Here is a 22,404-nt window from a genome sequence, read left to right on the forward strand (position 1 = left end):
TGTTGTTTGCCTTCAGAATGCTACTATCTAGGATGTCACACACATGTGTAAACCTTGTGTGTGTGCTGTGCTGTGCTGGAAGGAACAGGATGGAGGCACAGGCAATGCAGGAATGCAGCCTCCGAAACACAAAACACAGTTAAGATTTTAACATCTTCAGTAGCTGGAGCCAGACTGTGGAGTGAGCTTTTGGCAAAAACACAGAGATACCACCTGCTAGGTTTGGTGTCAAGAGAAAGAAAAGTGAAAGACAAGTGTGTGAACTTTCAGTCCAAAAAGTGAAAAAAAAAAATCTAAGTGATGCATCCACTGGTCTTTCCTAAGGGCATTAGAACACAATGGGAAGAGAGTGTAGGGATGGGGCAGCGAAGACAGGAAAGGGTTATGTGTGCTGTAAACTAAGGGTTAGAAGCAAGTGAGCTGCAAAAACAAGTGAGCAAACAACACAGAGATACTTCTGCTTGGGAGAAGTAGTAAGTGACAAGGAACTTGGCAGACAGTCCGGATCTAAGACATCGTAGGTACATATGACTCAATAAGCTGATGGTGGCGCTCTGGTGCACCAGGTGAAACCAAGAACCTGTGGGTTAGACTGTGTGGGCCCTTGGGAGTCCAAATTCTTCCTAAGCGTGATCTCCCTTTTAAACTGGAACTTATTGGGGTCACTAGCACAAGACTAGAACAGCCAACGCTTGGGAACTCCAGATTTCACTTAGCAGAGTATATTGTCTCAGGACCGGAAATGAAGAGATCTGGTTGGATTATGAAACAGATTTATGATTAAGATGTTCCTAAGATGTGAGCAGTGAACTAGGAGAAGCACAGCAGTAATGACCATGTACTGACTGGAACAGACACAAAATAAATCGTCTCAAAAGCTCTCCAGGTTTATACTCAACGGTGTCAACCCTCCTTCTCAGAGCAGGTATTTTCAGTGGGAAACTACTGCGAATGTTGATGCTGAAAGGAGAAAGGCCAGTGCTGCCTTCGGTTGAAGCTGCACAAGTCACTCATTTGCACTGCAGTGGTTTTGCTTTGCCTGGCCTTTTACAGCTTGGAAGCTCAAGAAGTAAAAATGTAAGATTCAGCAGATTTTTTAAAATTTTTAATTTACTCTCAGCGCTCCTTTAATGCTAATATTTCTTGGACAAGTTTTCCTGATGTTGTAATTAATCATTCTTGGTGTTTCTTGAAAAGTATCTTCTAGCATTTGCAAATCTAGCCACAACTCTTGCTCTTAATTTGACTCACTGATGTTTTCCTTTAACTCTAGATGCTCCTCTGTAGCCAGGTGAAATAGTACACATTCGCAGACTCTAACTTGAAAGTTGCTGAGATCAGTGGCAAATCTGGGATGGTAGCCTTCAGACATGGTGATGGGATGGTAGCCAGCTCATTGCCAAAAAAAAAAAAAAAAAAAGGAAGGAGTAGGAAGGAGTAGTACTTCCTGGTTGTTCTCCGCATCCCTCTGTGTGATATGACTTTTAAAGCTCCTTTGTTATTTCACAATATATCTCAATTGCATTTCAAGTAATTAACACCCAAAATAGAATCCTGTAGTCCCATTAAACTTACCAGATCATTACTTTCCTTGAGGTTACCTGACACCTGCCCAAAATGCTGATCTTCATCTAAAACCAAGAGGAGCCCTTTGACATAGCGAAAGCCACCGATGTGGCATCGATTGGACATACATGGTAAGTGTCTAAAGCAGAGGTGGGGGAAGAGAACTGGTTCTCATTCCCAAAAGAAAACTCTTTCAGTATGAAGGGAAATTATATTGGTTCTTGAAGCACCATCAATTTCATTTGTCATGGGATGGCTTAAAGATTTGTGCATTCCTACATAGTATTTCATTTGCACTGAGAAATAAAAAGAGGATTCTGACTCGCAGCTTCCTACTCCAGTCTGCCAAACTCAGTAAAAGCATAGGGATTTCTCTCAGTCTATTATCTGGAAAGTGACTTGTACAGGGGAAAAAATTACCTGATATTGACTTGAAATGAACAAAGCTCATTTTTCTGTGTTTTGGGAAAGCTTGAGAGCATCAGTTAAAAATATACAATGAGAAGAATTATGTTACCCTCTGGGTAGTGTCTTGTAATAAGCTAGAAACAGAGAAAAAAAACATTAGTAGTATTAGAAATTAGGTGCCTAATGAATTGTGCCTATTATTGGAGGTTTTCTGTGATAACAATTCCTTAAAAGCTAGGAATTACCCATATCTCTGACACAGAGGAAAGATACCATCAGTGTCATCGAAAATGGTGTTCAAGTGGAGGCATGATGCACTTGCATAAAGGAACACAGGTGAAGTTCTGGTACTTACTAGGTGAGGACGATGGCCACTGCATCATTCAACACGCTCTCCCCAAACAGGAGTGTGTACAGGTCTGGGTCGACGTGCAGTTCATGGAAGATGGCCAGCACCGTCACTGGGGAAACACACACACACAAAGCCATCGTTAGCGGGGTTTTCCTGGGTTGGAGCCACCTAGTAAAAGCACTACTTGAGGGCTCATTTTCTCAAACCCACCACTTCTAACAACACTCGACCTTGATTCAAAAATCATCTGGTCGTGCTCCTCCCCCAGTTAGAGCACGGCCGGGGCCCTGTCCTGCTTCTAGAGAAAGTGTGAGCACCTTGGTCCAAGTTTTCTAGGAATTGCACTTGACTTACCTTCCGACAACATCCCTCCCTGCCCGCTCTTTGTTGCCTTCCTCAAGCCGCAGAAAATCTGCCATAATTCCCAAAGGCACCATATACTTTCTGTATTGCCTTTGCTTTTTGATTCCTTCTGTTAAAGCAGTAATTTCCTTCTTGTCCAACTGCTATAATCCCCAATTCCTTAAATGCACAGCAATACCCCCCAAGACCCCCTTCCAGTGCTCACACACAGTTTTTTTTTACCAGATACTTAGTAAAAAAAAAAAAAAGTCCTAATTCTTACAGAATATCTCACATGTTCTTACAAATAGTATATTCATAAGGGGCCAACAAAGGGCCATTATAAATAGATCCCTCATTCTTTAAGCATTCCTCAAGTGCCCCCCAACTCAATCGCCTGGCTTCCCCAGCAGAGAGCTGGCTTATTTTTTTCCCATGTCAGTGTTCAGATCAAATCCTCAAACCCATCAAAGGAGAAACTGGGAATCTCTGAGGACAGGCCTCCTCTTTACAACACATGAGATTTGGCCAACTGTTTGATGCGTGACTGACTGAAGGAATAGAAGGTTGCTAAAGCAGCGTATTCCTGTAAGAAAAATGTAGTCAGCATCTGGCTTTCATCCTCCCCCAACTTCCTGCTCATGGATGAAGACAGAGGCGATGGTTCTAACAGGGAGACCCTAGAGCCCGCTCCTCACGGCCTGCTGCATGCTCACTCGCTGCCTTGAACATTTAGGAGCCTTCATGAATACATCGGGACAGTAAATAATCACACAGTGATTATCTGTGTTCATCAAAACTACTCAGCATCTTGATATCTGAAAGTTATGCAAAGTGTGAACAGCAATCATTGAGAAAATGATCCATTGAACTGATTGCTAAGGGGAAAAGAGGGTAGTTGAAAATAATCCTGATGGGAAACTGTTAAGGCAACGTGGGGGTTGTCATTTCTATCCTGTTTTCTCCTGTTTCACAGACTGTGAAGTTACTAACTGTACTGAGTGAAAGAATGCTATAAGAAAAACAGAAGAAAAAAAACAGCTAGCGAGGCAAGTTGAGATTAAGTTTTGTAAGCAGGATCAAGAAGTTCAGAGCATATTTTGCCACCTTGGCAATTCAGGGAGGGGATTTAGGAAGAGGACGGGCTCCATCCATTTCTACTTGGAAAATGGAGTTCTGGCAGCAGGGCAAGGGCTAGACGGAACCTGTGGCTGGAGGCTTTCCCAGAGGTCTCTGCGGCAGCTGAGTTGCCCCAGGATGATTCAACACCCTCAGCCTGGGGTTCTGCTGGATCGGACACTGTTCATTGCTTCTCATCGTGTGTGTCTCACTACCCCAAGTGTGGAGGCCGTGGCACAGGAAACCTTTCAAGGGGAAATGAATAAGTGCTCATGTTGGTGAAGGTAGAGGAGTAGAGACAGCAACTGCCACCCGCCAAGACCCCGGATGTGGGAACTAGGTGGGCTGGGTCCTCGAGGGCAGCGAGGAAGGACTGAGTTTTGGCCTGTTGTACAACATGGTGGTAATAGTTAATAATCATATACATTTTGGAAATTGCTAAGCATTGGTTTGAGTGGTTCTCACTACAAATAAATAAGCATGTGAGGCAATGGATATGTTAAGTAGCTTGATTTATCCAGTCTGCAACGTAAAAATATATTTAATACATCACATTGAATGCCATAAATATATACTAGCTTGTCAAATAGAAATGTGAAATTTTTTAAAAGAAGCTACCATGAGAATGAAAGAAAGAAAGAAAGAAAGAAAGAAAGAAAGAAAGAAAGAAAGAAAGAAAGAAAGAAAGGGAGGGAGGGAGAAAGGAAGGAAGGAAGGAAGGAAGGAAGAAAGAAAGAAAGAAAGAAAGAAAGAAAAAAAGAAAGAAAGAAAGAAAGAAAGAAAGAAAAGAAAGAAAGAGAGAGAGGGAGGGAGGGAGGAAGGAAGGAAGGAAGGAAAAAAGAAAGAAGAAAGAAAGAAAGAAAGAAAGAAAGAAAGAAAGAAAGAAAGAAAGAAAGGAAGAAAGAAGAAGGAAGAAAGAAAGAAAGAAAGAAAGAAAGAGAGAGAGGAGGGAGGGAGGAGAAGGAGGAGAAAGAAAGAAAGGAAGAAAGAAAGAAGAAAGAAAGAAAGAAGAAGAAAGAAAGAGAAGAGAGAGGAGGGAGGGAGGGAGGAAGGAAGGAAGGAAAAAGAAAGAAAGAAAGAAGAAAGAAAGAAAGAAAGAAAGAAAGAAAGAAAGAAAGAAAGAAAGAAAGAAAGAAAGAAAGAAAGGAAGAAGGAGAAGGAAGAAAGAAAGAAAGAAAAGAAAGAAAGAGAGAGAGGGAGGGAGGGAGGAAGGAAGGAAGGAAGGAAAAAAGAAAGAAAAGAAAGAAAGAAAGAAAGAAAGAAAGAAAGAAAGAAAGAAAGAAAGAAAGAAAGAAAGAAAGAAAGAAAGAAAGAAAGAGAAATAAAGAAAAATACCCTGAATAGGCAGGACAATTGGCCAGATCCCATTCTACCAGACACATAATCAATTTTATTATTCTGGCTAAATAGGTATTATTAATCATAAGACTTGGTAAAATGGCAGAGATCTACTCTGCTAGCATGTAGCTGTTCATTTCTGACACAACCCCTGGCTTTCACATCCAGGGGGTGGGAACTGTGCGACAAATTCCTGAACTCTTGCTCCTTTTTGGATAGAGTTGAGACATTGCTTCTCTGGTGGAGGTGGGGATGTTGGGTGCCACGGCTGAGTTGCCACTGGGAACACCTACACCCCATACGCACATGCCTGAGTTCGAGTACTGGTTCCCTCGTTTGTATTCCACCCTCCTGCTCACGGAAACCCTGGGAGACAGCAGATGGTGACTCAGGAACTTGAGTCCCTGCCACCCCCGTGGGAGCCTACATCAAGATTCAGAACATTGAGTGCTGTAGACATTTGAAAGTGCTCTCTCTCTCCCTCTCTCTCTCTCTCTCTTTCTCTCCCTCTAATTTTCTGCCCCTGCTCCCACTGGCCTTAAAATAAAATTTTCAGAAATGGACAAACTTGAAGACCTTATAGCTACCCAAAAGAAAAAGATCCAATTGGGAGCTTTAGGTAGTGAAATGTTCCCCTAGGCCACCATCTTGGGAAATGAAAGTAAAGTAATTTTTTGAAAATATTTATTTATTTAAAGGGTAGAGAGACATTGCATATGAGAGAGAGAGTCCAAGTCCCCCATCTGCCGTTTAGTGCTCATTCCACAAATACTTGCAAGGCTGGGCTGAGGAGTAAGTTGGGAGTCAGGAACCTCACTCTGACCTCCCAGGTGAATAGCAGCAATCCAGTTCTTGGAGCCATCACCTTTGCTTCCCAGGGTCTGTCTTAAAACAAGATGGGCTCCTGAGTCAGAGGTGCATACGCAACACAAGTACTCTGAGTAGGACACAGGCATCTTAATAGCTAGGCCAGCCTACCCATCTCCCCACACACTCCAGGTAAAATGATTCATTGCTAGAATATCATGTCGGCCCATTTCAGGTCCTGCAGCTGTTTATTGGTACTTTTGAGCTTTCCACATGACTTGGGGCTCTCTAAGCTCAGGACCAGGGAGGGATGTACACGCTTGGCTTCTTTCCCTGCCCCCCTCCCCAGCAGCCACTCTGCCTTATGGGATTGTACTCTGCATTTTTTTTCCTAACAAGAACTCTGAGCTCTTGAGACGAAAGGCTATTATTTGAACATCCAGTTTTGCTCCAAACTACTGACATTCCCACGATGCCTTCGAACAAAGAACTGAACTTCATTTCATAAATGATATCCCACACAAAAGAGAAAGCTATTACTGTGTACATTCCTATCTACCCTGGGAAGACATAGAACAGCTTCGAAATAAAGGCAGGCAGTGTACCCTACAAGAGGGAATATTTTTCCTGGCCCACAAATGAGTTGAATAGGTGAGTCAGGAAATTAGTCACCCACTCTGCTGCTGAGCTCAGAGCTTTAACAACGCTCATCTCATTAACTCCCTGGCAGGGCTCAATCTCGCACACAATGTTCAACGCCCTCTGAGGCGCCTTCCCAGGAGACCGTCTCATGGATCAGCTGTGGATATGCTCATGCCAGTCCCACCCACACCTTGCTGCTTTGTTGAGAGCAGCCCTGGCCCGAGGCCGGACTGAAGAGCAGTGCCTGTTTAGTTAGATGAACTTGCTTGTGAGGGAGGCAGAACATTCCAGATACTCTGTGGTCAGAAAGAAGGGGAGAAAGACCCAATCCAATTTCTTACACCTGTCATTTTTTCAGGGCAATGACCACTTTGTCTTTTATCATTCCTTTGTGTGTGAAGGGTCCAGCGTTGCCCTCGTGACTTGCAGCTCATTCTCCCTTCTACAACCTTCTTCCTGTCTGATTTTGCAGGTGCAGAAAAATCTACTTTTGTCTCCTACATTATTAATTAAGGATACAAGCATGTGTGACCTTATACTCAAATAGATACACACACATGCACACACACACACACACACACACACACACACACACACACACACACCCTTCAGGTTAAGGGTGTTGGAGGAGCAGCATAATTGGGTAACCAAGAAATGCCTCTGAATCATTGGCTATTCCTAAGAAAACAGTTTCAGAAACCAAATAATGGGGACTTATGGCGGGGAGGAGTCAGTGTATTGACCTCACTTCTAAGAAGGTGATGGTAAGGAGTGGAGAGAGAAAAAACAGCTACTATGGGGAGTGGAAAGCGAGGATAACCTTACAGCTTGCACTGAATAGATCAGAGAAAAGACAGGCAGAAGACCTGGGCAATCAGGAGAAGCAGAGGCTAATGGAGGCACAGAAAGGAGATGTCTTCCCAATATCGTAGGATCACCCTGGAATCAGGGGAAACATGCATTAGATGAGGAGAGAGAAGGGCTGGAAATGGGCAGAACTTCTGCTGGCAAAAACAGATGGAAGGCTTCGATTGACAAGGTCACATATAGGATAACGAAGCAAACAAAAATCTAACACTGAAGTGGTAAGATCCTGCTGAATTTCTTCATCAGACCAGGACTTTTGTCCCCTGCTACAACCCTGTCACAACATCAAAATTAAATTTTTTCTCACCTCCGAGGTAATAAATGTTTCAGGAAATAGAAAACAGAAAATGAGCTCCTCATCCCATCACTATCTCAACATATTGACTTATTTTTAAAGTATTTGTCTAAAAGCCAGAATTACACAGAGAAAGAGAGAGAGAAAGATTTTCCATACACTGGTTGACTCTTTAAATTCCTGCAATGATTGAGGCTAACCATGAAAAAAAACTAGAAGTCAGAAGCTTCATTTAGGGACCAGCACAGTAGCCTACTGGCTAAAATTTTCCACCTTGCATTTGCTGGGATCCCATATGGCTGTCTGTTCTAATTCTGGCTGCTCCACTTCCCATCCAACTCCCTGCTTGGGGCCTGTGATAGCAGCAGGGGATGGCCCAAAGTCTTGGGACCCTGCACCCATGGGGGAGACCCAGAAGAAGCTCCTGGCTCCTGGTTTTGGATTAACTCAGCTCTGGCTGTTGCGGCCACTTGGAAAGTGAACCAACAGGTTGAACCAACAGATGGAACATCTTTCTGTTTCTCTCCTTCTCTCTGTATATCTGCTTTTTCAATAAAAATAATTTTTTTTTTAAAAAAAGAGCTTCATTTGTGTCTCCTGTGTCAGTGTCAAGGGCCTGAGCATTTGGGCCATGCTTTTACACGTACATTAGCAGGGTGGTAGGCAAAAACTAGAGCAGCTGGGACTTGAACTTCTGCCCATAAGAGATGCCTGCTTTGTAGGCAATGGCTTAACTCGCTATGTCACACACTGGCCTTAATATGTTGACTCTTAAAAGATGTTTTGTATTTTTTAAAATCTGCCATCTTTTCAACTGATCTCTTTTTGACACCTTTTCAGTAACTTCCAAGTCTTCAGGACGATTTAGTGACAGCCCGTTCCCTGGAATCTCCATTAGCAGCTCTCTGACCTATATTTTCTTTGTATTTTGGCAAGAATTTAAATTTCAAATGATATCGTAATGTGGCAGCTCACAGCAACCGAGTACAAGATGTGTCTGGGTCGATGGACAAAAAGACACGCTGGTTCCTACCCCTGTCGTTCATCATTCAGCCTTGTCAAAATGCTGGCCTTCCCTGGAGAGCGCTCTCGGTGTTTTTTTTTTGTTTTTTTTTTTTTTGTTGTTGTTGCAGATCAGTATGTCTGACACCTGTGCGTGACACACAGAATCAAAAATATTTCAGGCTCCTGCAGCTGAATCTGTGTCAAGCCTGACAGGTAGAGAACACCGGAATTCTTACACACGAGCTGGCAATTTTGCATTTCCATCTCGTGAGAAATGTGTGCTTCTGCTTTGGATGGAGGAAGAAATCATCTTGCAACTTTTCCCACTTTCCTGAAATAGAGGTTGTAGTTCAGGTGTGTTTAGGCTGAGATTTCGGGAGCCCTTCTGAGCAGGGATCTGATAAGAGTTCTGCAGAAAATGATTCGAGGGTCTGGTTTTCTCATTTCTCTCAAGGAGGATGCTGAGCAAGTGTTCTCTGTGATGGATAGGAAGTAAGTTTATTCATTTCATGCGACAAATGCCTTAGGACACAGGGTGTTTTTAGGGTCAGAGTTAGAAAAAAAAAAATGTATGCAATAAAGCTATGGGTTAGGATATGAAAAAAATTTTGAATCCATTTCTTCTCATTGAAGACTCTGCTGCTGAAACAGTGCACAAATGGATTTTGCCATTCAAGATGTGCCCATCATAATCCTAGAAACACATTTGGAAAACCTGAGCCTTCTGAACTGGGTCAGAGAAACAACTGCAGCTCGAGGAAAGCTGCAGTTGCGTTGCTTCGTCAGGGTCATCCTAAAATAGCTGTTGCACAAAAGGAACGAAGTAACCTTAAAACATGCAATTTTATTTTGACCTCCCATATGAGTTGTTGTTTTGATGCCAAGTCAATAGTAGTAATATAAACACTCTTAGACAAACTTTCACACTCAGAGTTTCTCGGGAGAAATCAGATTTCAGGCCCCAAGGTGGTGGTCTTGGAGTGTGGTCCAGACCTCTCTGGGAAGATCTTCATGGTCAAAGTGAAAACATCTCTCTTGTGATTTTTATTCTTATTCTTTCATTTGTGTTCAGTGGAATGTTCTAGAGGTCATACTATGGATATTAAAGCAACAGATTGAATGCAGGAGCAGCTGTGAGAATCTAGCTGTCTTCATTGTACCTTATTAAAGTGTTTTGCAAAAATGTAAAACAGTGTCATTCTTCTTAATAATTTTTTGCTTTGAAAGATATGCTTTTCTTCAAAATGTTATTAACAAACATAGTTGATGATCGTTATTTTAGATGAATCCAAGTATGTCTTAAGACTTGTTTAATTTTCTGATATAGTAAATATTAACTTATAAAACACATATAGACAAAGGTTCTTTGGAGGTCCTTTCTAACTTTGATAAGTTACAAAGGGTTGTGCTACTACAAAGCTTGAAACTCTCTCCTAAGGCATTTGCTGCATAAAATGAATAAACTTACTTCCTATCCATCACTGCATCGTCCTTGAGAGAAATGAGAAAAACAGACCCTCGAATCATTTTCTATAGAACTTCATTCTCTTGTTGGAACCCTGCTGAGAAAGGCTCCCTAAATCTTAATATCTTCTGCCTCACAATAACTAAAACAGATTCTTTTGGCATACACACAGAGGATTTCTAATAACTCTTCCCTAAGAAATATTATTCCTTCCGCATTAGCCACACTAATAGGTTTCTGAAATCACATTTCTGTCATTGGTATTCATATTTGCTTCAGCTCTTTTTTTTTCTTTTTGAAATATAAGTGCTTCGAGGGAAAAATTATTTCTTCCATTAGGGGATACAAAACAAAACATCCTTTTCATGACTTCAAGCATAGGTCAATGTTTTTGAAGAATAACCTACTTTTTATCATTTGCTTAAAAACCAGGTGTAGGGCCCGGCGCGGTGGCGCAAGTGGTTAAGTCCTCGCCTTGCACGCCCGGGATCCCATATGGGCGCCGGTTCTAATCCCGGCAGCCCCGCTTCCCTTCCAGCTCCCTGCCTGTGGCCTGGGAAGGCAGTTGAGGACGGCCCAAAGCTTTGGGACCCTGCACCCGCGTGGGAGACCCGGAAGAGGCTCCTGGCTTCGGATCGGCATAGTATCGACCCGTTGCGGCTCACTTGGGGAGTGAATCATCGGATGGAAGATCTTCCTCTCTGTATCTCCTCTCTGTATATCCGCCTTTCCAATAAAAAATAATAAAAAAATAAATCTTTTAAAAAAAAAAAAAAAAACAGGTGTATAGTAACTAGTAGTTAATCTAGGAAAAGGTCGCGAGAAGACTGTGGGGTTTCCCCTTAATGGAAGAAAAAAATAAGCAAACAACAAACAAAAAAGGTGGGAATGGCCGAAATACAATACATCCAGGTGGAAGATGTTTTAGACAGTCTTTGTGCTAGTACTTAAGCCTGCTCTTTACAAATTTTCTTCCAAGGTACTTACAGCAGGAACATTCTAAATTCAACATTAGCAAAGAACATAAATATTTAACAAAGACCAGTTTTCTCACCAACAGAATTTAATGAGCCACAGTGAAGCTTAATGGGTAATCTGTGCAGTATGCCCGGTGAGCGAAGGCAGCCCACTCCACCGAGCCGGCACTCTCCAATCACGACTGTCGCTATAGTGTTGCACCGTTTATGAAATGAAGATGGCAGGCAAGCATTCACGTACGAATGATGGAATAAATCTGAACTAAAGCTCAGGAGGATCCATGAACAAAGTCGACACCGACACCACTAGTAAAGGTAAAAATATGATGATGGTCCATCGCATGTAATGATTACAAGGAAAGAGACACGTCAAAAAAAAAATAACAAAAAAAAAAAAAATAAGACAGGTACATCATGACCATGGTCCACAAAAAATGAGAGTGTTTCACAGACAGATTTTTCTTTTGTTCCAAAAATTGACATGAAATAAGCAGATGTTTTATAGCCTCGTTTCCCCACCTGCGGTGCAAGATCCCTAGGGACATTGCAGAAATGCTTCTAAGTGGAGGTGGATATTTTCGTCTTTTAACACAGCTGCCAAGGGTCAATCGGAATAATACTAAGAAGAATCAAAAGAAGAGAGAAAAGATAGAAGGAGAGGGGTCATGTCATGAACCCACTCATCTCTGTCACCACACTGTGTAAGAATTTACACATTGTCCCCACCCCAACCCTGCCAACAATCCCCCTCCTCCCCCCTCCACACACACAAGGAAATCTGTGAACCTGAGAACTTGTCAGCTAATAGAAGGGACTCTGCAGGCAGAATAAAGGTTATGGACGTTCAGACAGGAAGATTATGGTAGAGCACCTGGGTGGGGCCGCTGAATTTCATCTGCTCTTGCAATGGAGTTGAAGAGAGGCAGCTGATGACAGATGAAGACAGAGAAATTAGGAAGGTTACAAGTGTGAGAAGGACACATCAAAGCAGTGCTGGCCCTGCATGTAGGAGTTCACTAGAAGCCTCTAGAAGCCAAGACTGACCCTCACCTTTAGTCAGCCAGGAGAAGACACTTCATCCCTCCAGCTATGAGAAACTGCATTCTGGCACCAGCCCGAATGAGCTCAAGCGTTTCCAAAAAGCAGATTTGTCATGCTAAAATCCCAGCCAGCCAACACCTTGATTTTGGCCTTATGAGAGTCAGAGCTAAGAGCCAAGTTGAGCTAACCTGAACTTCTGCCCTACAGAGCTGTGAGATAAATTTGTTCAGTTGTGAGCTGCTATCTTTATGGGAATTTATTATGGCAGACCTGGCAAAATAATACACTCTGGTCCCTTCTCAAAATAGGAACTGCAGTAATACAGTGGGCCAGGTAAGCTCCCAGACACCTGACTGACCGCTCAGTATGCAAGTTACTAGGGGATGTGGCTGGAATGACGCCTCCTTCTTAGATATTTCAAAACCCTTCCTACCCTTACCATACTCCTGGCAGGAAAAGAACTCACTTAAGCAAATCATGTGGTAGATTGCTTAGAAAAGAAAAGCTTAGCCAATAGGAAAGCTGTGGATTTTCAAACACGCAGGCCTGTAGGGCCCTCAATTGCTGCTGTAATTACGTGTGTCCCTCCTGGTGCCATGTTCACACACAATAGATCACTCATTTACTCAGAATGTACTGTTTTATGGCCCATCAAATCCCTTCACTTTCCAGTGTTTATCCTATCTGGGCTGCACTGTTGAGCACAGTTACAGTGAAAGATTGGCACTGAGATGGAACCCGGGGGAGGGGGCGGGGGGGCGGGATGGAAGGTTAATACGCCTGACAAGCCACTCCTGGGAATGGGAGCCAGGAGTTGGAAAGCAGCTGAAAAGGAAGGAGCAAGCAATGGCTGTCTTAACTTTCATTTTTATGGAGTTCCTTTGGATTTTCTAAGTTTTTTTTTTTTTGTGATAAATACCCCTTATTTTTAGAAGGGCAGAAGGTTCATTATAAAATTGGCGAAATTTCACAAAAATGTAAATCCTAGCACCCAGAATCCTGTTCCCATGCACCAGATGATAGAGGCGAAGATCCCACTCCTCAGAACTTAGCCCTATGGTTCGAAACCACCTGACCCCCCAGCACGGCATGGGGTGCCCTTGTAGTCTCGCTAAGTGCTCTCTGTGGATTGGGGAAGGCTAGCCTTGTACGACTTCCTTTTTAGCCTTCCTGTCAAACTCATCCTTTATATACAGCTGTTGCCCAAGAAAACATTCCAGTTTCCTTGTCACTGGACAAGCTTTCCCTGAATCCCACCAACACCCAGTAATGTTGACCTCGAGTTCTTCCTTTCTATTTCCTCAGCTCCAGGTTCCCCACATCCAACACGTGCCAAGACAACCTGAGCAGAATGATTCTACCTCAATTAATACTAAGCACCTACTGGGTGTCTGCACTACGTAGGAGGGATGTACCACAGGTTTCCTGCCTAGCAACCGCACTTACTATTTCTCTTGTTCTGGAATGATTTGTTCCAAGGCATGGAGTCATCACCAACCCAAGAGCTTTATGCTTGTGTGTGTGTGTGTGTGTGTGTGTGTGTGTGTGTGTGTGCGTGTGCGTGTGTGTTTGTTATTTACCTTATTGCAATAGAAAAATATCCAGCCCCCACACTGCGCCATTTGGTAGTTTACATCAGACAAGGAGAGGAAAAGAAACCATTTCTATTGATTCATCAGACACTGATTCATCAACTAGCCTGGTCCTTTCTGACATTTTTATTCTTTAACCCTTTTTGGATTAAAAAATGATGAGAACGTAGGAGTTCAGCTGCAGATAAAAATATTTCCTATATGAAAGCAGTATTTATAAAAACAAAAGCAAAAACACTTCCCACTTCCGGAAATAACCTTCACACACATATTGGTCCTCCCTGATCAACAGTTGGTCACCACTGGTACCACTGCATTCACTTACCTGTTTGCTAATACGTAAGGCACAGGGGGCAATTAATACAGTATACTAGGTGGATGGTTGGTTGGATGGATGGATGAGTGGATGGTGGTCCTCTGAAGGCCACACCCCCTTTGGCTAACTCCTTGAAGTCAGCAGTTTCTGTCCTTCTGATGCCCCCCCCGGCTGTAATCAGTCATCACTAATTCATCAACCTGACAGCACTTGTTTAAAAGTTATCTCTATTTCAGTTCCAAATAACAAATTGAGCAACACAACATTTCTCACCTATAGGACCAGGAAAAATGCCAATACCTATGCTCTAAAAGAAAGCATGGTGCTTTTCCTTTTTTCTTTGTCAACATTTATTTATGTTCATCTAAACAGCTGGTTTTTACAGCGAGAAGAGAGGCATTCGTTTACTCCAAATCACTAGTTTACTCCACAAATGGTCGCAATAGCCAGAGCTGAGCTGATCCAAACCCAGGATCCAGAAGATTCTTTCCACTGCCTTCCCAGTTCATAAGCAGAACCGCATTGCAAGTGGAGCAGCTATGACCGAAAATGGCACCCTTGGGTGCTGGTGCTGCAGGCAAAGGATTAGCCCAATATGTTACTGCACCAGTTCCAGGCAGCTGCTTTTCAAGAAACTCAATCCTAACAGCCTCTTGGATTGTTTTTGTTTCTTTGTTTTTGTTTTTGCAGAGCATGCGAACCCAACTCTAGGACAACTGGATGATCTCCCAACCCAAATACCTTTCTCTTAGGATTGGACAAGCTCTGGTCTTGCATCAGCATGTTGCTCCTTACACTCTAGTCCACGGTTAACACTCTTCCCCATGGTTCTGATTTCATCACAGCATCGAAACCCTTTAGGGTTTATGTCAGACAGCAAGGAAGTACTCTCTAACACATTTCTGAATCCAATTTGTCCCAATGGGCAACATCTTCTTTAGCACATAAATGGAATGTGTGGGCTGGACACTGACTTGGAGAATTTCTGTCCTGCAGGTCTGCCTTTGAGCTCTGCTGAGAATGAACTGCTTTCATTTAAACAGAGATGTTCTGTTCCCTAAAGTGGTGAGCCCGAGAGGTCTGTCAGCCACAGCTGTTTCTCTGGTGTCCGTGGAACTGCTGAATGGCTTCAAACAGTCCTTAAGTGTGTTCTTGAAATCCCAGCTTCAGAACACCTGGAGTTTCGTTTTATCCATTTTCAATATCTCAAAGCATTTATAGAGTTGGTTGTCATCTATTATTGTCTCCCATTCTGTAAGATGCAGCTCACTTTCCAGAACTGGGATTCCAACTTCTGAAGCAAGATCTTTGTGCCAAGACCTTGCTATTCACAACTCTGTCCTCAAGTGGAAAACAATGGTTGGAAATCTGACTCTGATGTTAAACCACCTGTGCTCTGATGCACACAGCTCTGTGATGCACACAGCTCTGGAAATGGGGACCTGCCTATAGAACCTGGCTCAATTTCAAGTAAACATCAGTAGGAATATCACTTCCTAGGCCTAGTGCAATAGCCTAATGGCTAAAGTCCTTGTCTTGCACGCACCAGGATCCCATGTGGACACCAGATCGTACCCCGGCTGCTCCACTTCTCATCCAGCTCCCTCTCTGTGGCATGGAAAGCAGTGGAGTGCAGCCCAAGGCCTTGCAACCCCGCACTCGCTTGGGAAACTTGGAAGAAGCTCCTGGCTTCAGATGAGCTCAGCTCCAGCCCCTGTGGCAACTTCGGGAATGTCTTGGAATGATCTTCATCTCTGTCTCTCCTTCTCTCTGTAAAAATCTGCCTTTCCAAGAAAAAATAATTCAAGCTTTTATAAAAAGATTTATTAATATAAAAATAGAATATCCCTTCCTTCACAGGTTGCAATGGAGGCATTCATGCCAGCTGTCAGTGCCCAGCGATAGTTACTGCACTGTTACTGTTCGTCTCACCAATATCACCAGAGTGTCTATTATAAAATAGACTGGCACCTCTACTCCCTGGTTGTTTGTTTTTCCTTTGACATTCAAGAGAGAAAAATAGATGTTATCAAGCAGAAATGCAATGAAAACTGGTTGGTCTGCCTTTCTCTCTTCGTCTGGAAAGAATATCAGCTTTCTGTTCTCTTTGAATCTACTTTCCTTGCGGGTCCTCATTGTCTTCATGTTCTTCTGCATCAAATATTCTATTGTTTGTGGACTCCAAACTGTAGACTACAGGTGTAAATGTGCCCACCTCCCACCTGCGTCAGTGCTGCCCTAGTGCAGTGCTGAGCCCTGACCCACACCGAGCAGCAAGCACAGTGAGCAGAACAGTGCCAAGGACTGCCACACAGCTTTAATTCCTTTCTTAATAAATCAGAATTATTATCACATGTTTATGACCAAACTTTGACCTTGACCCTCAGGATTTTCAATGCAAGACACCCCAAGCTGTAGCAGAGCCCAGGATGAACTTGCAAATGTTGAGCAGGTCAGACCTTCCGTGTTCCCGGATGGGAAGAAAAACATCGCTATCCGTGGCCCCATTTCTTGTAGCAGAGAAATATAGTTTATGGTTTCTCAGCTGATCATTTGTCTCCTTCACACAAAATATTGCCCAGAGGTAAGAGAGATCTGAAATCTTCTGAAAGGCTTCTCTCCACGATAGTGGTGCACACATCCCTCCGTGTTTCTACCACTCAGACCACTCCCATCTTATTATTTTTTTTAATTACAACCAATATTGTGTCTGTGTTCCCCGTTAGGCTGGGAGCTTTAAGGGTAGAATCTGTGTGTGGGGCAGCACCTTCTCCCCCAGTCACTGCCACATTCCCTACCACATTGCAGGAGCTGAATCAATGTCACACAGAATCCATAATAAGAGGAGAACTTGACTACTGGGTTTCATTTTATTCCAGAGCTCGACAGCCACATCAGTGTTTTGAGAAATAGTGGGTGGTGTTCAATAAAAAAACATCTGATGTGACTTTCCTCCTCATCTCTATCACGTGACCCTTTGAAACTTACATAAACCATGTATTTACAACCTTTGAACACTGGAATAGATATAATCACCAGGCTATTGTGATGATAAAATTTGAAAACATTTTTGTACATTTAGTTAATGCCTATTACTGTTAGTCACATACCATCTAGGTAGATGAAGTCAGGGTTTGTAATCTGCTGCCAGTCAGTGGCTTCACACTGCTGAGACATATTGACTCAACGGCAACTATTGCATCAATAGGCGGAGCAAAAACATTGATGCTTTTAGAGCTGGCTGCAAGTTAGCTAAAGCCAAGGAAATATCTTAACCACATAGATGTGATATGTCTGGCAAACACGTGGTTTGGCAATCTAAGGCAACAGAAGTCTTGGTTTTGCTATCCATCTTCCATTGACTTGCTGCGAAATCTTGAGACAATCCTCACATTTTTCTATGACTCAATTCCTTCACAGAAAATCTGGGTCTTCTCTACCCAAGAAAATGATTTGAAAATAACTGACATATCATGTGTGGAAGTTATCTGCGTTTTTTGCAAGTGATACGCTATATAAATCCAAGCCACTATTTTTATTTCTGAGTAAATTTGCTCAAGAATAGAATCTGGGTTTATATGGCAGTGTTTATAGACCTAGGCTTATATAGAGGCTTTTAAACCAATGCCATCACAGTGTGCTTAATATGGAATTGGACAGACATTGAAAATACAGTTGAGTGCTGTGAAATGATACTGTGAGCAAGGCTGGGGCAGAGATTGCATAGTGAAAATGGCTGGTCTGTCTGCAAGTTCTAGGAGCATGCTGGTTTCAGTGGGAACCATTCTGGTCTAATTTCTTCTGACTCTCTCAGAGGAGTGTAATTTTTCCTTCTTGGAATTCAAAGACAGCATCTGAATATCCCCTAACTGCTACTGTTCCCTGACAGCAGGAACAATTCAACATTTCTCTATCAAATATTACATACAAAAAGTGGAATCGCCCACGTTGTTCTGAGGATGATGCAGCAAATAATTTAGGTACATGAACTTTGTACGTGAACTTTGAACGTGGCTCCGGGCTGGGTCTGGCCTAAAGTCACCTTGAGACCACATGCTCCTCAGGAGACAGGGGCAACCTCAGGGGGTCGCTGGGGTCTTTTTGCCCCTGCCCAGCTGGTGGCGGAGGCAGGGGTGGTTCAAGGTTGGGCAGCCTTGGTGCCAATGGCACTGGGTACAACCCTAAGGCCACCCAGTGTATGCTCCGAGAACATGAGGTTGAGGATTTGCAGGGAGATTTGGGGATTGCACAGGTGAGAGAGCAATGACCTACAGATTCACACCCAATTGAGAAATTACTGCTGAGGGACATCCCTGGAAAAAGATACTGTACATGTAGGTGAGGAATGACTCCAGAACTCCCAATGACCAGTTCACACTACACGCAGGTAAGCGAGAGGACTGAGACCTGGTGGTTTGAAGGGGAGAGACCAGAAGACCATTATGGGTCAGACCAATGCTCCAGCCCACATGGGAGTTCTGAGCTGGGCTTGTTAGCACAGAACATTGCTGACCACCACACACTAGGTCAAACAAAAGCTAAGGCTGGGGACCTGTTTGGCAGGGCTAGATCCTAGTACCTCACTGTGAGTATTAGAACAGGGGACGGGTCAGATTATCCAGTGCCAGAACATCAACCAACATGCAAGAGAACCAAATCCAGAGCTAGATTCTATGCGGGATATGTAGGCCTAACCCTATGGAAATACAAGTCCTGCTGGTTAGCTTAGGAGTTGGGGTAGTGGGTGGCTGAGCTAGCTGTGACCATGGAATCTCAAAACTCATGGGTACTGGGGCTGGGAAAAAGCTTGGAAGGTCCAGGCTGCAGCACCTGATGCACACCTTAAACAGGATGTGGGGTGAGTCAGGTCACTTCAATTACCAGCTCATATATAATGGGAAAGAGTAGGCAGGCTATGCTGAATGGGGGCCTGGCACCTGCTTGCATGTGTGAAATCTGGGACTGGGAGTGAACCAAGTGTGGGGGCCCTAGGCAACTTCCCTAGTGGGTCTTAGCTCTCACTGGGAAACACATGGTCCAGGCCTGGGTGTTGGGTAGGATGGGTAAGTTAGGTCTATTCGTCGGCAAGTGTGTGGGTTGGTTTTGGAAGGGGACAGACTGGATAAGCAAATCATAGCCCACTGGCAAGTGCAGAAACTAGGCTGGAGTATAGATCATTCTGGGCTTGGCTACCATACCTGCTGGTTTGCAAGAGCAAGGTCTGGGAGCAGACTGAGCAGAGCCAGGTTCCAGCACCTGCCAGTAAGAGCTGGGACTGGGGGCAATCTGGGTAAGGCCAGTCTGCAACATCCAAAGGCGAAGGCCAAGACAGGTGAGGGACAAGGCCAAGACAGGTGAGGGCAAGGCCAAGAGAGGTGAGGGGCTATGCAACCACTGGGTTAGAGCAACCATTGGCATACGCAAGATTTGTGGCTAGGAACAGGCCTCGTTGGGGAGTTAAGGGGACACCCTGACTGGGTTGTGGTTCCCACTGGTGAACACAAGGGCCAAAGTGGGGGCTGCGATCTGGTTTTGACATGGCTGCGGTTTCCCTTGGCATGGATGTGGACGGGGCCTGGGGTTTGCTAGACTGCGCAGGACTCCAATGCCCAGTGGAGCTCGTGAGAACCAGGATAGATGTAGGATGTGCTGAGTTACTTCTGCCCCTGCTGAGCCATGTGTGCGCTGTGTCTGTGTGTGGACCAAGATTGGCTAGGTTGTAGCACCCAACAATTAGAACTGGAATGGGTGAAGGCAAGTCAGGAAAGGCCACGGTTCCTGCTAGAACAGAAGGTTGACTAAGTAGGGCTGGCCCATGGACCCACTGATGCGCATGAGATCTTGTATTGGGAGAGGTTCTGATGGAGGAACTTGGCAATTCCTCTGTTGGGACATAGTCCCTGCGGGTGAGTGCAAGCACCGAGACAGTGAGTATACTAGACCAGGCCAGGCAATAGCATCTACAGGCAAACATTTGGCTCAGGTTTGAGGTGAGCCAGGTTAGGCCAGTTCATATCACCCACTGGTAAATCCAAAAACCAGAATGGTGTGTGGGTCAGACCTCAGTACCAGCCAGTTTGCTTTAGGACCAGGACTGGGAGCTGAGCTGGGCTGGACTAGGCCATAGCCCCTACAAATGTGAGCTGGAACTGGGGATGGTGCCGGGCAGGACCAGGCTACAACACCCATTGGCAAATGCCAAGGTGAGGCAGACCATGCCAGACTGGGACACAGCACCCAACCAGCACATATGAGACTGAGGAGGAGACGAGGAAAAGCTGGTGGGGGAGAGATGCATGGGGCTCCCCTGCTGGACCAGCACTCCCACTGGTGAGCAAGAGAGTTGGAATGGGGGCAGAATAGACTGGACATGGCTATAACATCTGTTGATCTCATGTGAGTTGGATCAGGGGAATGCCAGGTTGGATTGACTGTTTTTACTGGCACATGTGTAAGTCAGAATGGGTGACAGTTGGTTGGGCTTTGCTGCAACATTAGGGGAAAATACTGTCAAATTTAACTGCAGAACCACCTGGAGAGTGCAGGATCCAGCAATGGGAGTGGGTCCAGTAAAAAAAGAGTGGACACCTCCCTCTTGGGTTGCCACTCTGACTGGTGAGCATGAGAACCAGGACTAGAACCAGGCATGGCTAGACAGAGAGTGGTACTCACTGGCATGTGTGTGGGCTGGATAGTGGGGTTGGTTTGATTAAACTAGGTTTCAAGGCCCATTGACATGTATGAGAGCTTAATGGGATGTGGTACAGACTGGACCATTCAGCTGTACATACTGGCAAGCATGGGAACCATGGCAGGGGTCGAGCCTTTTGGCGTTATTGTTGGTCACTCCAACTAGGCTACAGCTCACACTAGTGTACATGAAGGCTGAGTGTGTGGTGGGCAGAATTGGACTGGACTGCAAACCCCAATGGTTTGTGTAAATGACAGGGCTTTAGACAGAACTGACCCAGCAATTGTAACCACTAGCATATGCACAAGTGGATAGGGGCCATAGACTGTGCCAGACCCTGTATTGGCAAGCACACACAAGAATCAGATCTGGGATCACCTCAGATGAAGTTTCTTTGGGGATCCCCCACCACTCAACTGAATTGCTGGACTCAGAAACCCAACCATTGAGAGAATTACAGGTTCCATGGTCTGACCATGAAGCGCATGTGTCAGAGCTGGGCCTCCTCAGTGACTGAGATGGAGCAGTGGACAGCATATCCAGATGCACGTGGAGGATATGACAGTACACTGGAGTCTGCATAGAACACCTGGTACCGTAACAGAGGATGAAGGTTAGAACAAATTGATCAACTACCCAGCCAAGTGTTGGCATTGAAGATCTGGGCAAGTGGAGATGCTAAGGGGGAGTATGTCAACCATTGGATTCTAAAGAGATTTCATCATGCTTGGAGTTCAGAACAGTTGAACTACTGAAACCTCTTGAGCAGGACCCTTAGACCATACCCCACATTGGTGACCCTGGGATGGTGTCAGGTGGCTGCCCTCCATCCCAGTGTACAGAGGCATTTGGGAAGGCTGGGTTGGGCTTCTCTCCTTGTCTCCCTCCTTTCCCTAGATACAGGAAGGAAAAATAATATGGAAATAATGGCCTCACCCACCTTTCTGTAGCCCTTGATCCTTATCACCCTAATTAACTATGTTAAAACTATCAAATTAAGCAAATAAACAAATTTTTTAAATGCATTTAAAACAATCTTGATGTCTTCCTATGTTGTTTATATTATTATGAATGTTGTCTTTGTTCTTTAAGCCAGCCCTGGGACTGAAGGAAATGCTTTGTCGAATACTTTTTTTTTTGGCTGCAGATATAGTTATTCATGTTGTCTGAAATTCTTAGGTAGAATGTTGGTAACTCCAGTAATGAGAAACCACAGATGTAGCGTGCTCTGAAACTGAGATGCAGAGGCAGTGAGGGCCAGAAGGCCACCAAAAGCAACATAGGTGATTCGCAAAGAGGACACGCTCCAGACTAGAGAAGTAAATGCAGAGCACAATCAAATATTGGAACACAACAGCGAGCAGGGAGCATGCTACAGGAGACAGACAGAAATGAAAAACCTAAAAAATAAAAACCCTTCTGATTATTCCAATCCCAGCATTTATTTCTACTGTGTTGAAAAGAAATCAAGATTTTAACCAGGCAGTTCAATGACAAATGAAAAAAAATATATATGAGTGACAGCCCAATTAAGTCACCCTGACTGAAGAGGCTTTTCTCCAAAAATAACAGTTCTCCTTT

At 44.1% G+C, this 22,404-nt stretch overlaps 1 protein-coding gene across 1 annotated transcript in view; it reads right to left on the reverse strand.

Annotated features, from left to right (window-relative positions):
• The window catches only part of SLC9A9 (solute carrier family 9 member A9), a 562,224-nt gene that overhangs the window by 379,970 nt on the left and 159,850 nt on the right, over positions 1-22,404 (reverse strand). The window contains exon 6 of the mRNA XM_040974753.1: positions 2,330-2,435. Within this exon, the coding sequence (XP_040830687.1) occupies positions 2,330-2,435 (106 nt within the window). The remainder of the gene's footprint in view (positions 1-2,329; positions 2,436-22,404) is intronic.

Source organism: Ochotona curzoniae, unplaced genomic scaffold, assembly GCF_017591425.1.
Source record: "Ochotona curzoniae isolate NIBS_2020 unplaced genomic scaffold, NIBS_Ocur_1.0 contig_2599, whole genome shotgun sequence".
NCBI classification, from domain to species: domain Eukaryota; kingdom Metazoa; phylum Chordata; class Mammalia; order Lagomorpha; family Ochotonidae; genus Ochotona; species Ochotona curzoniae.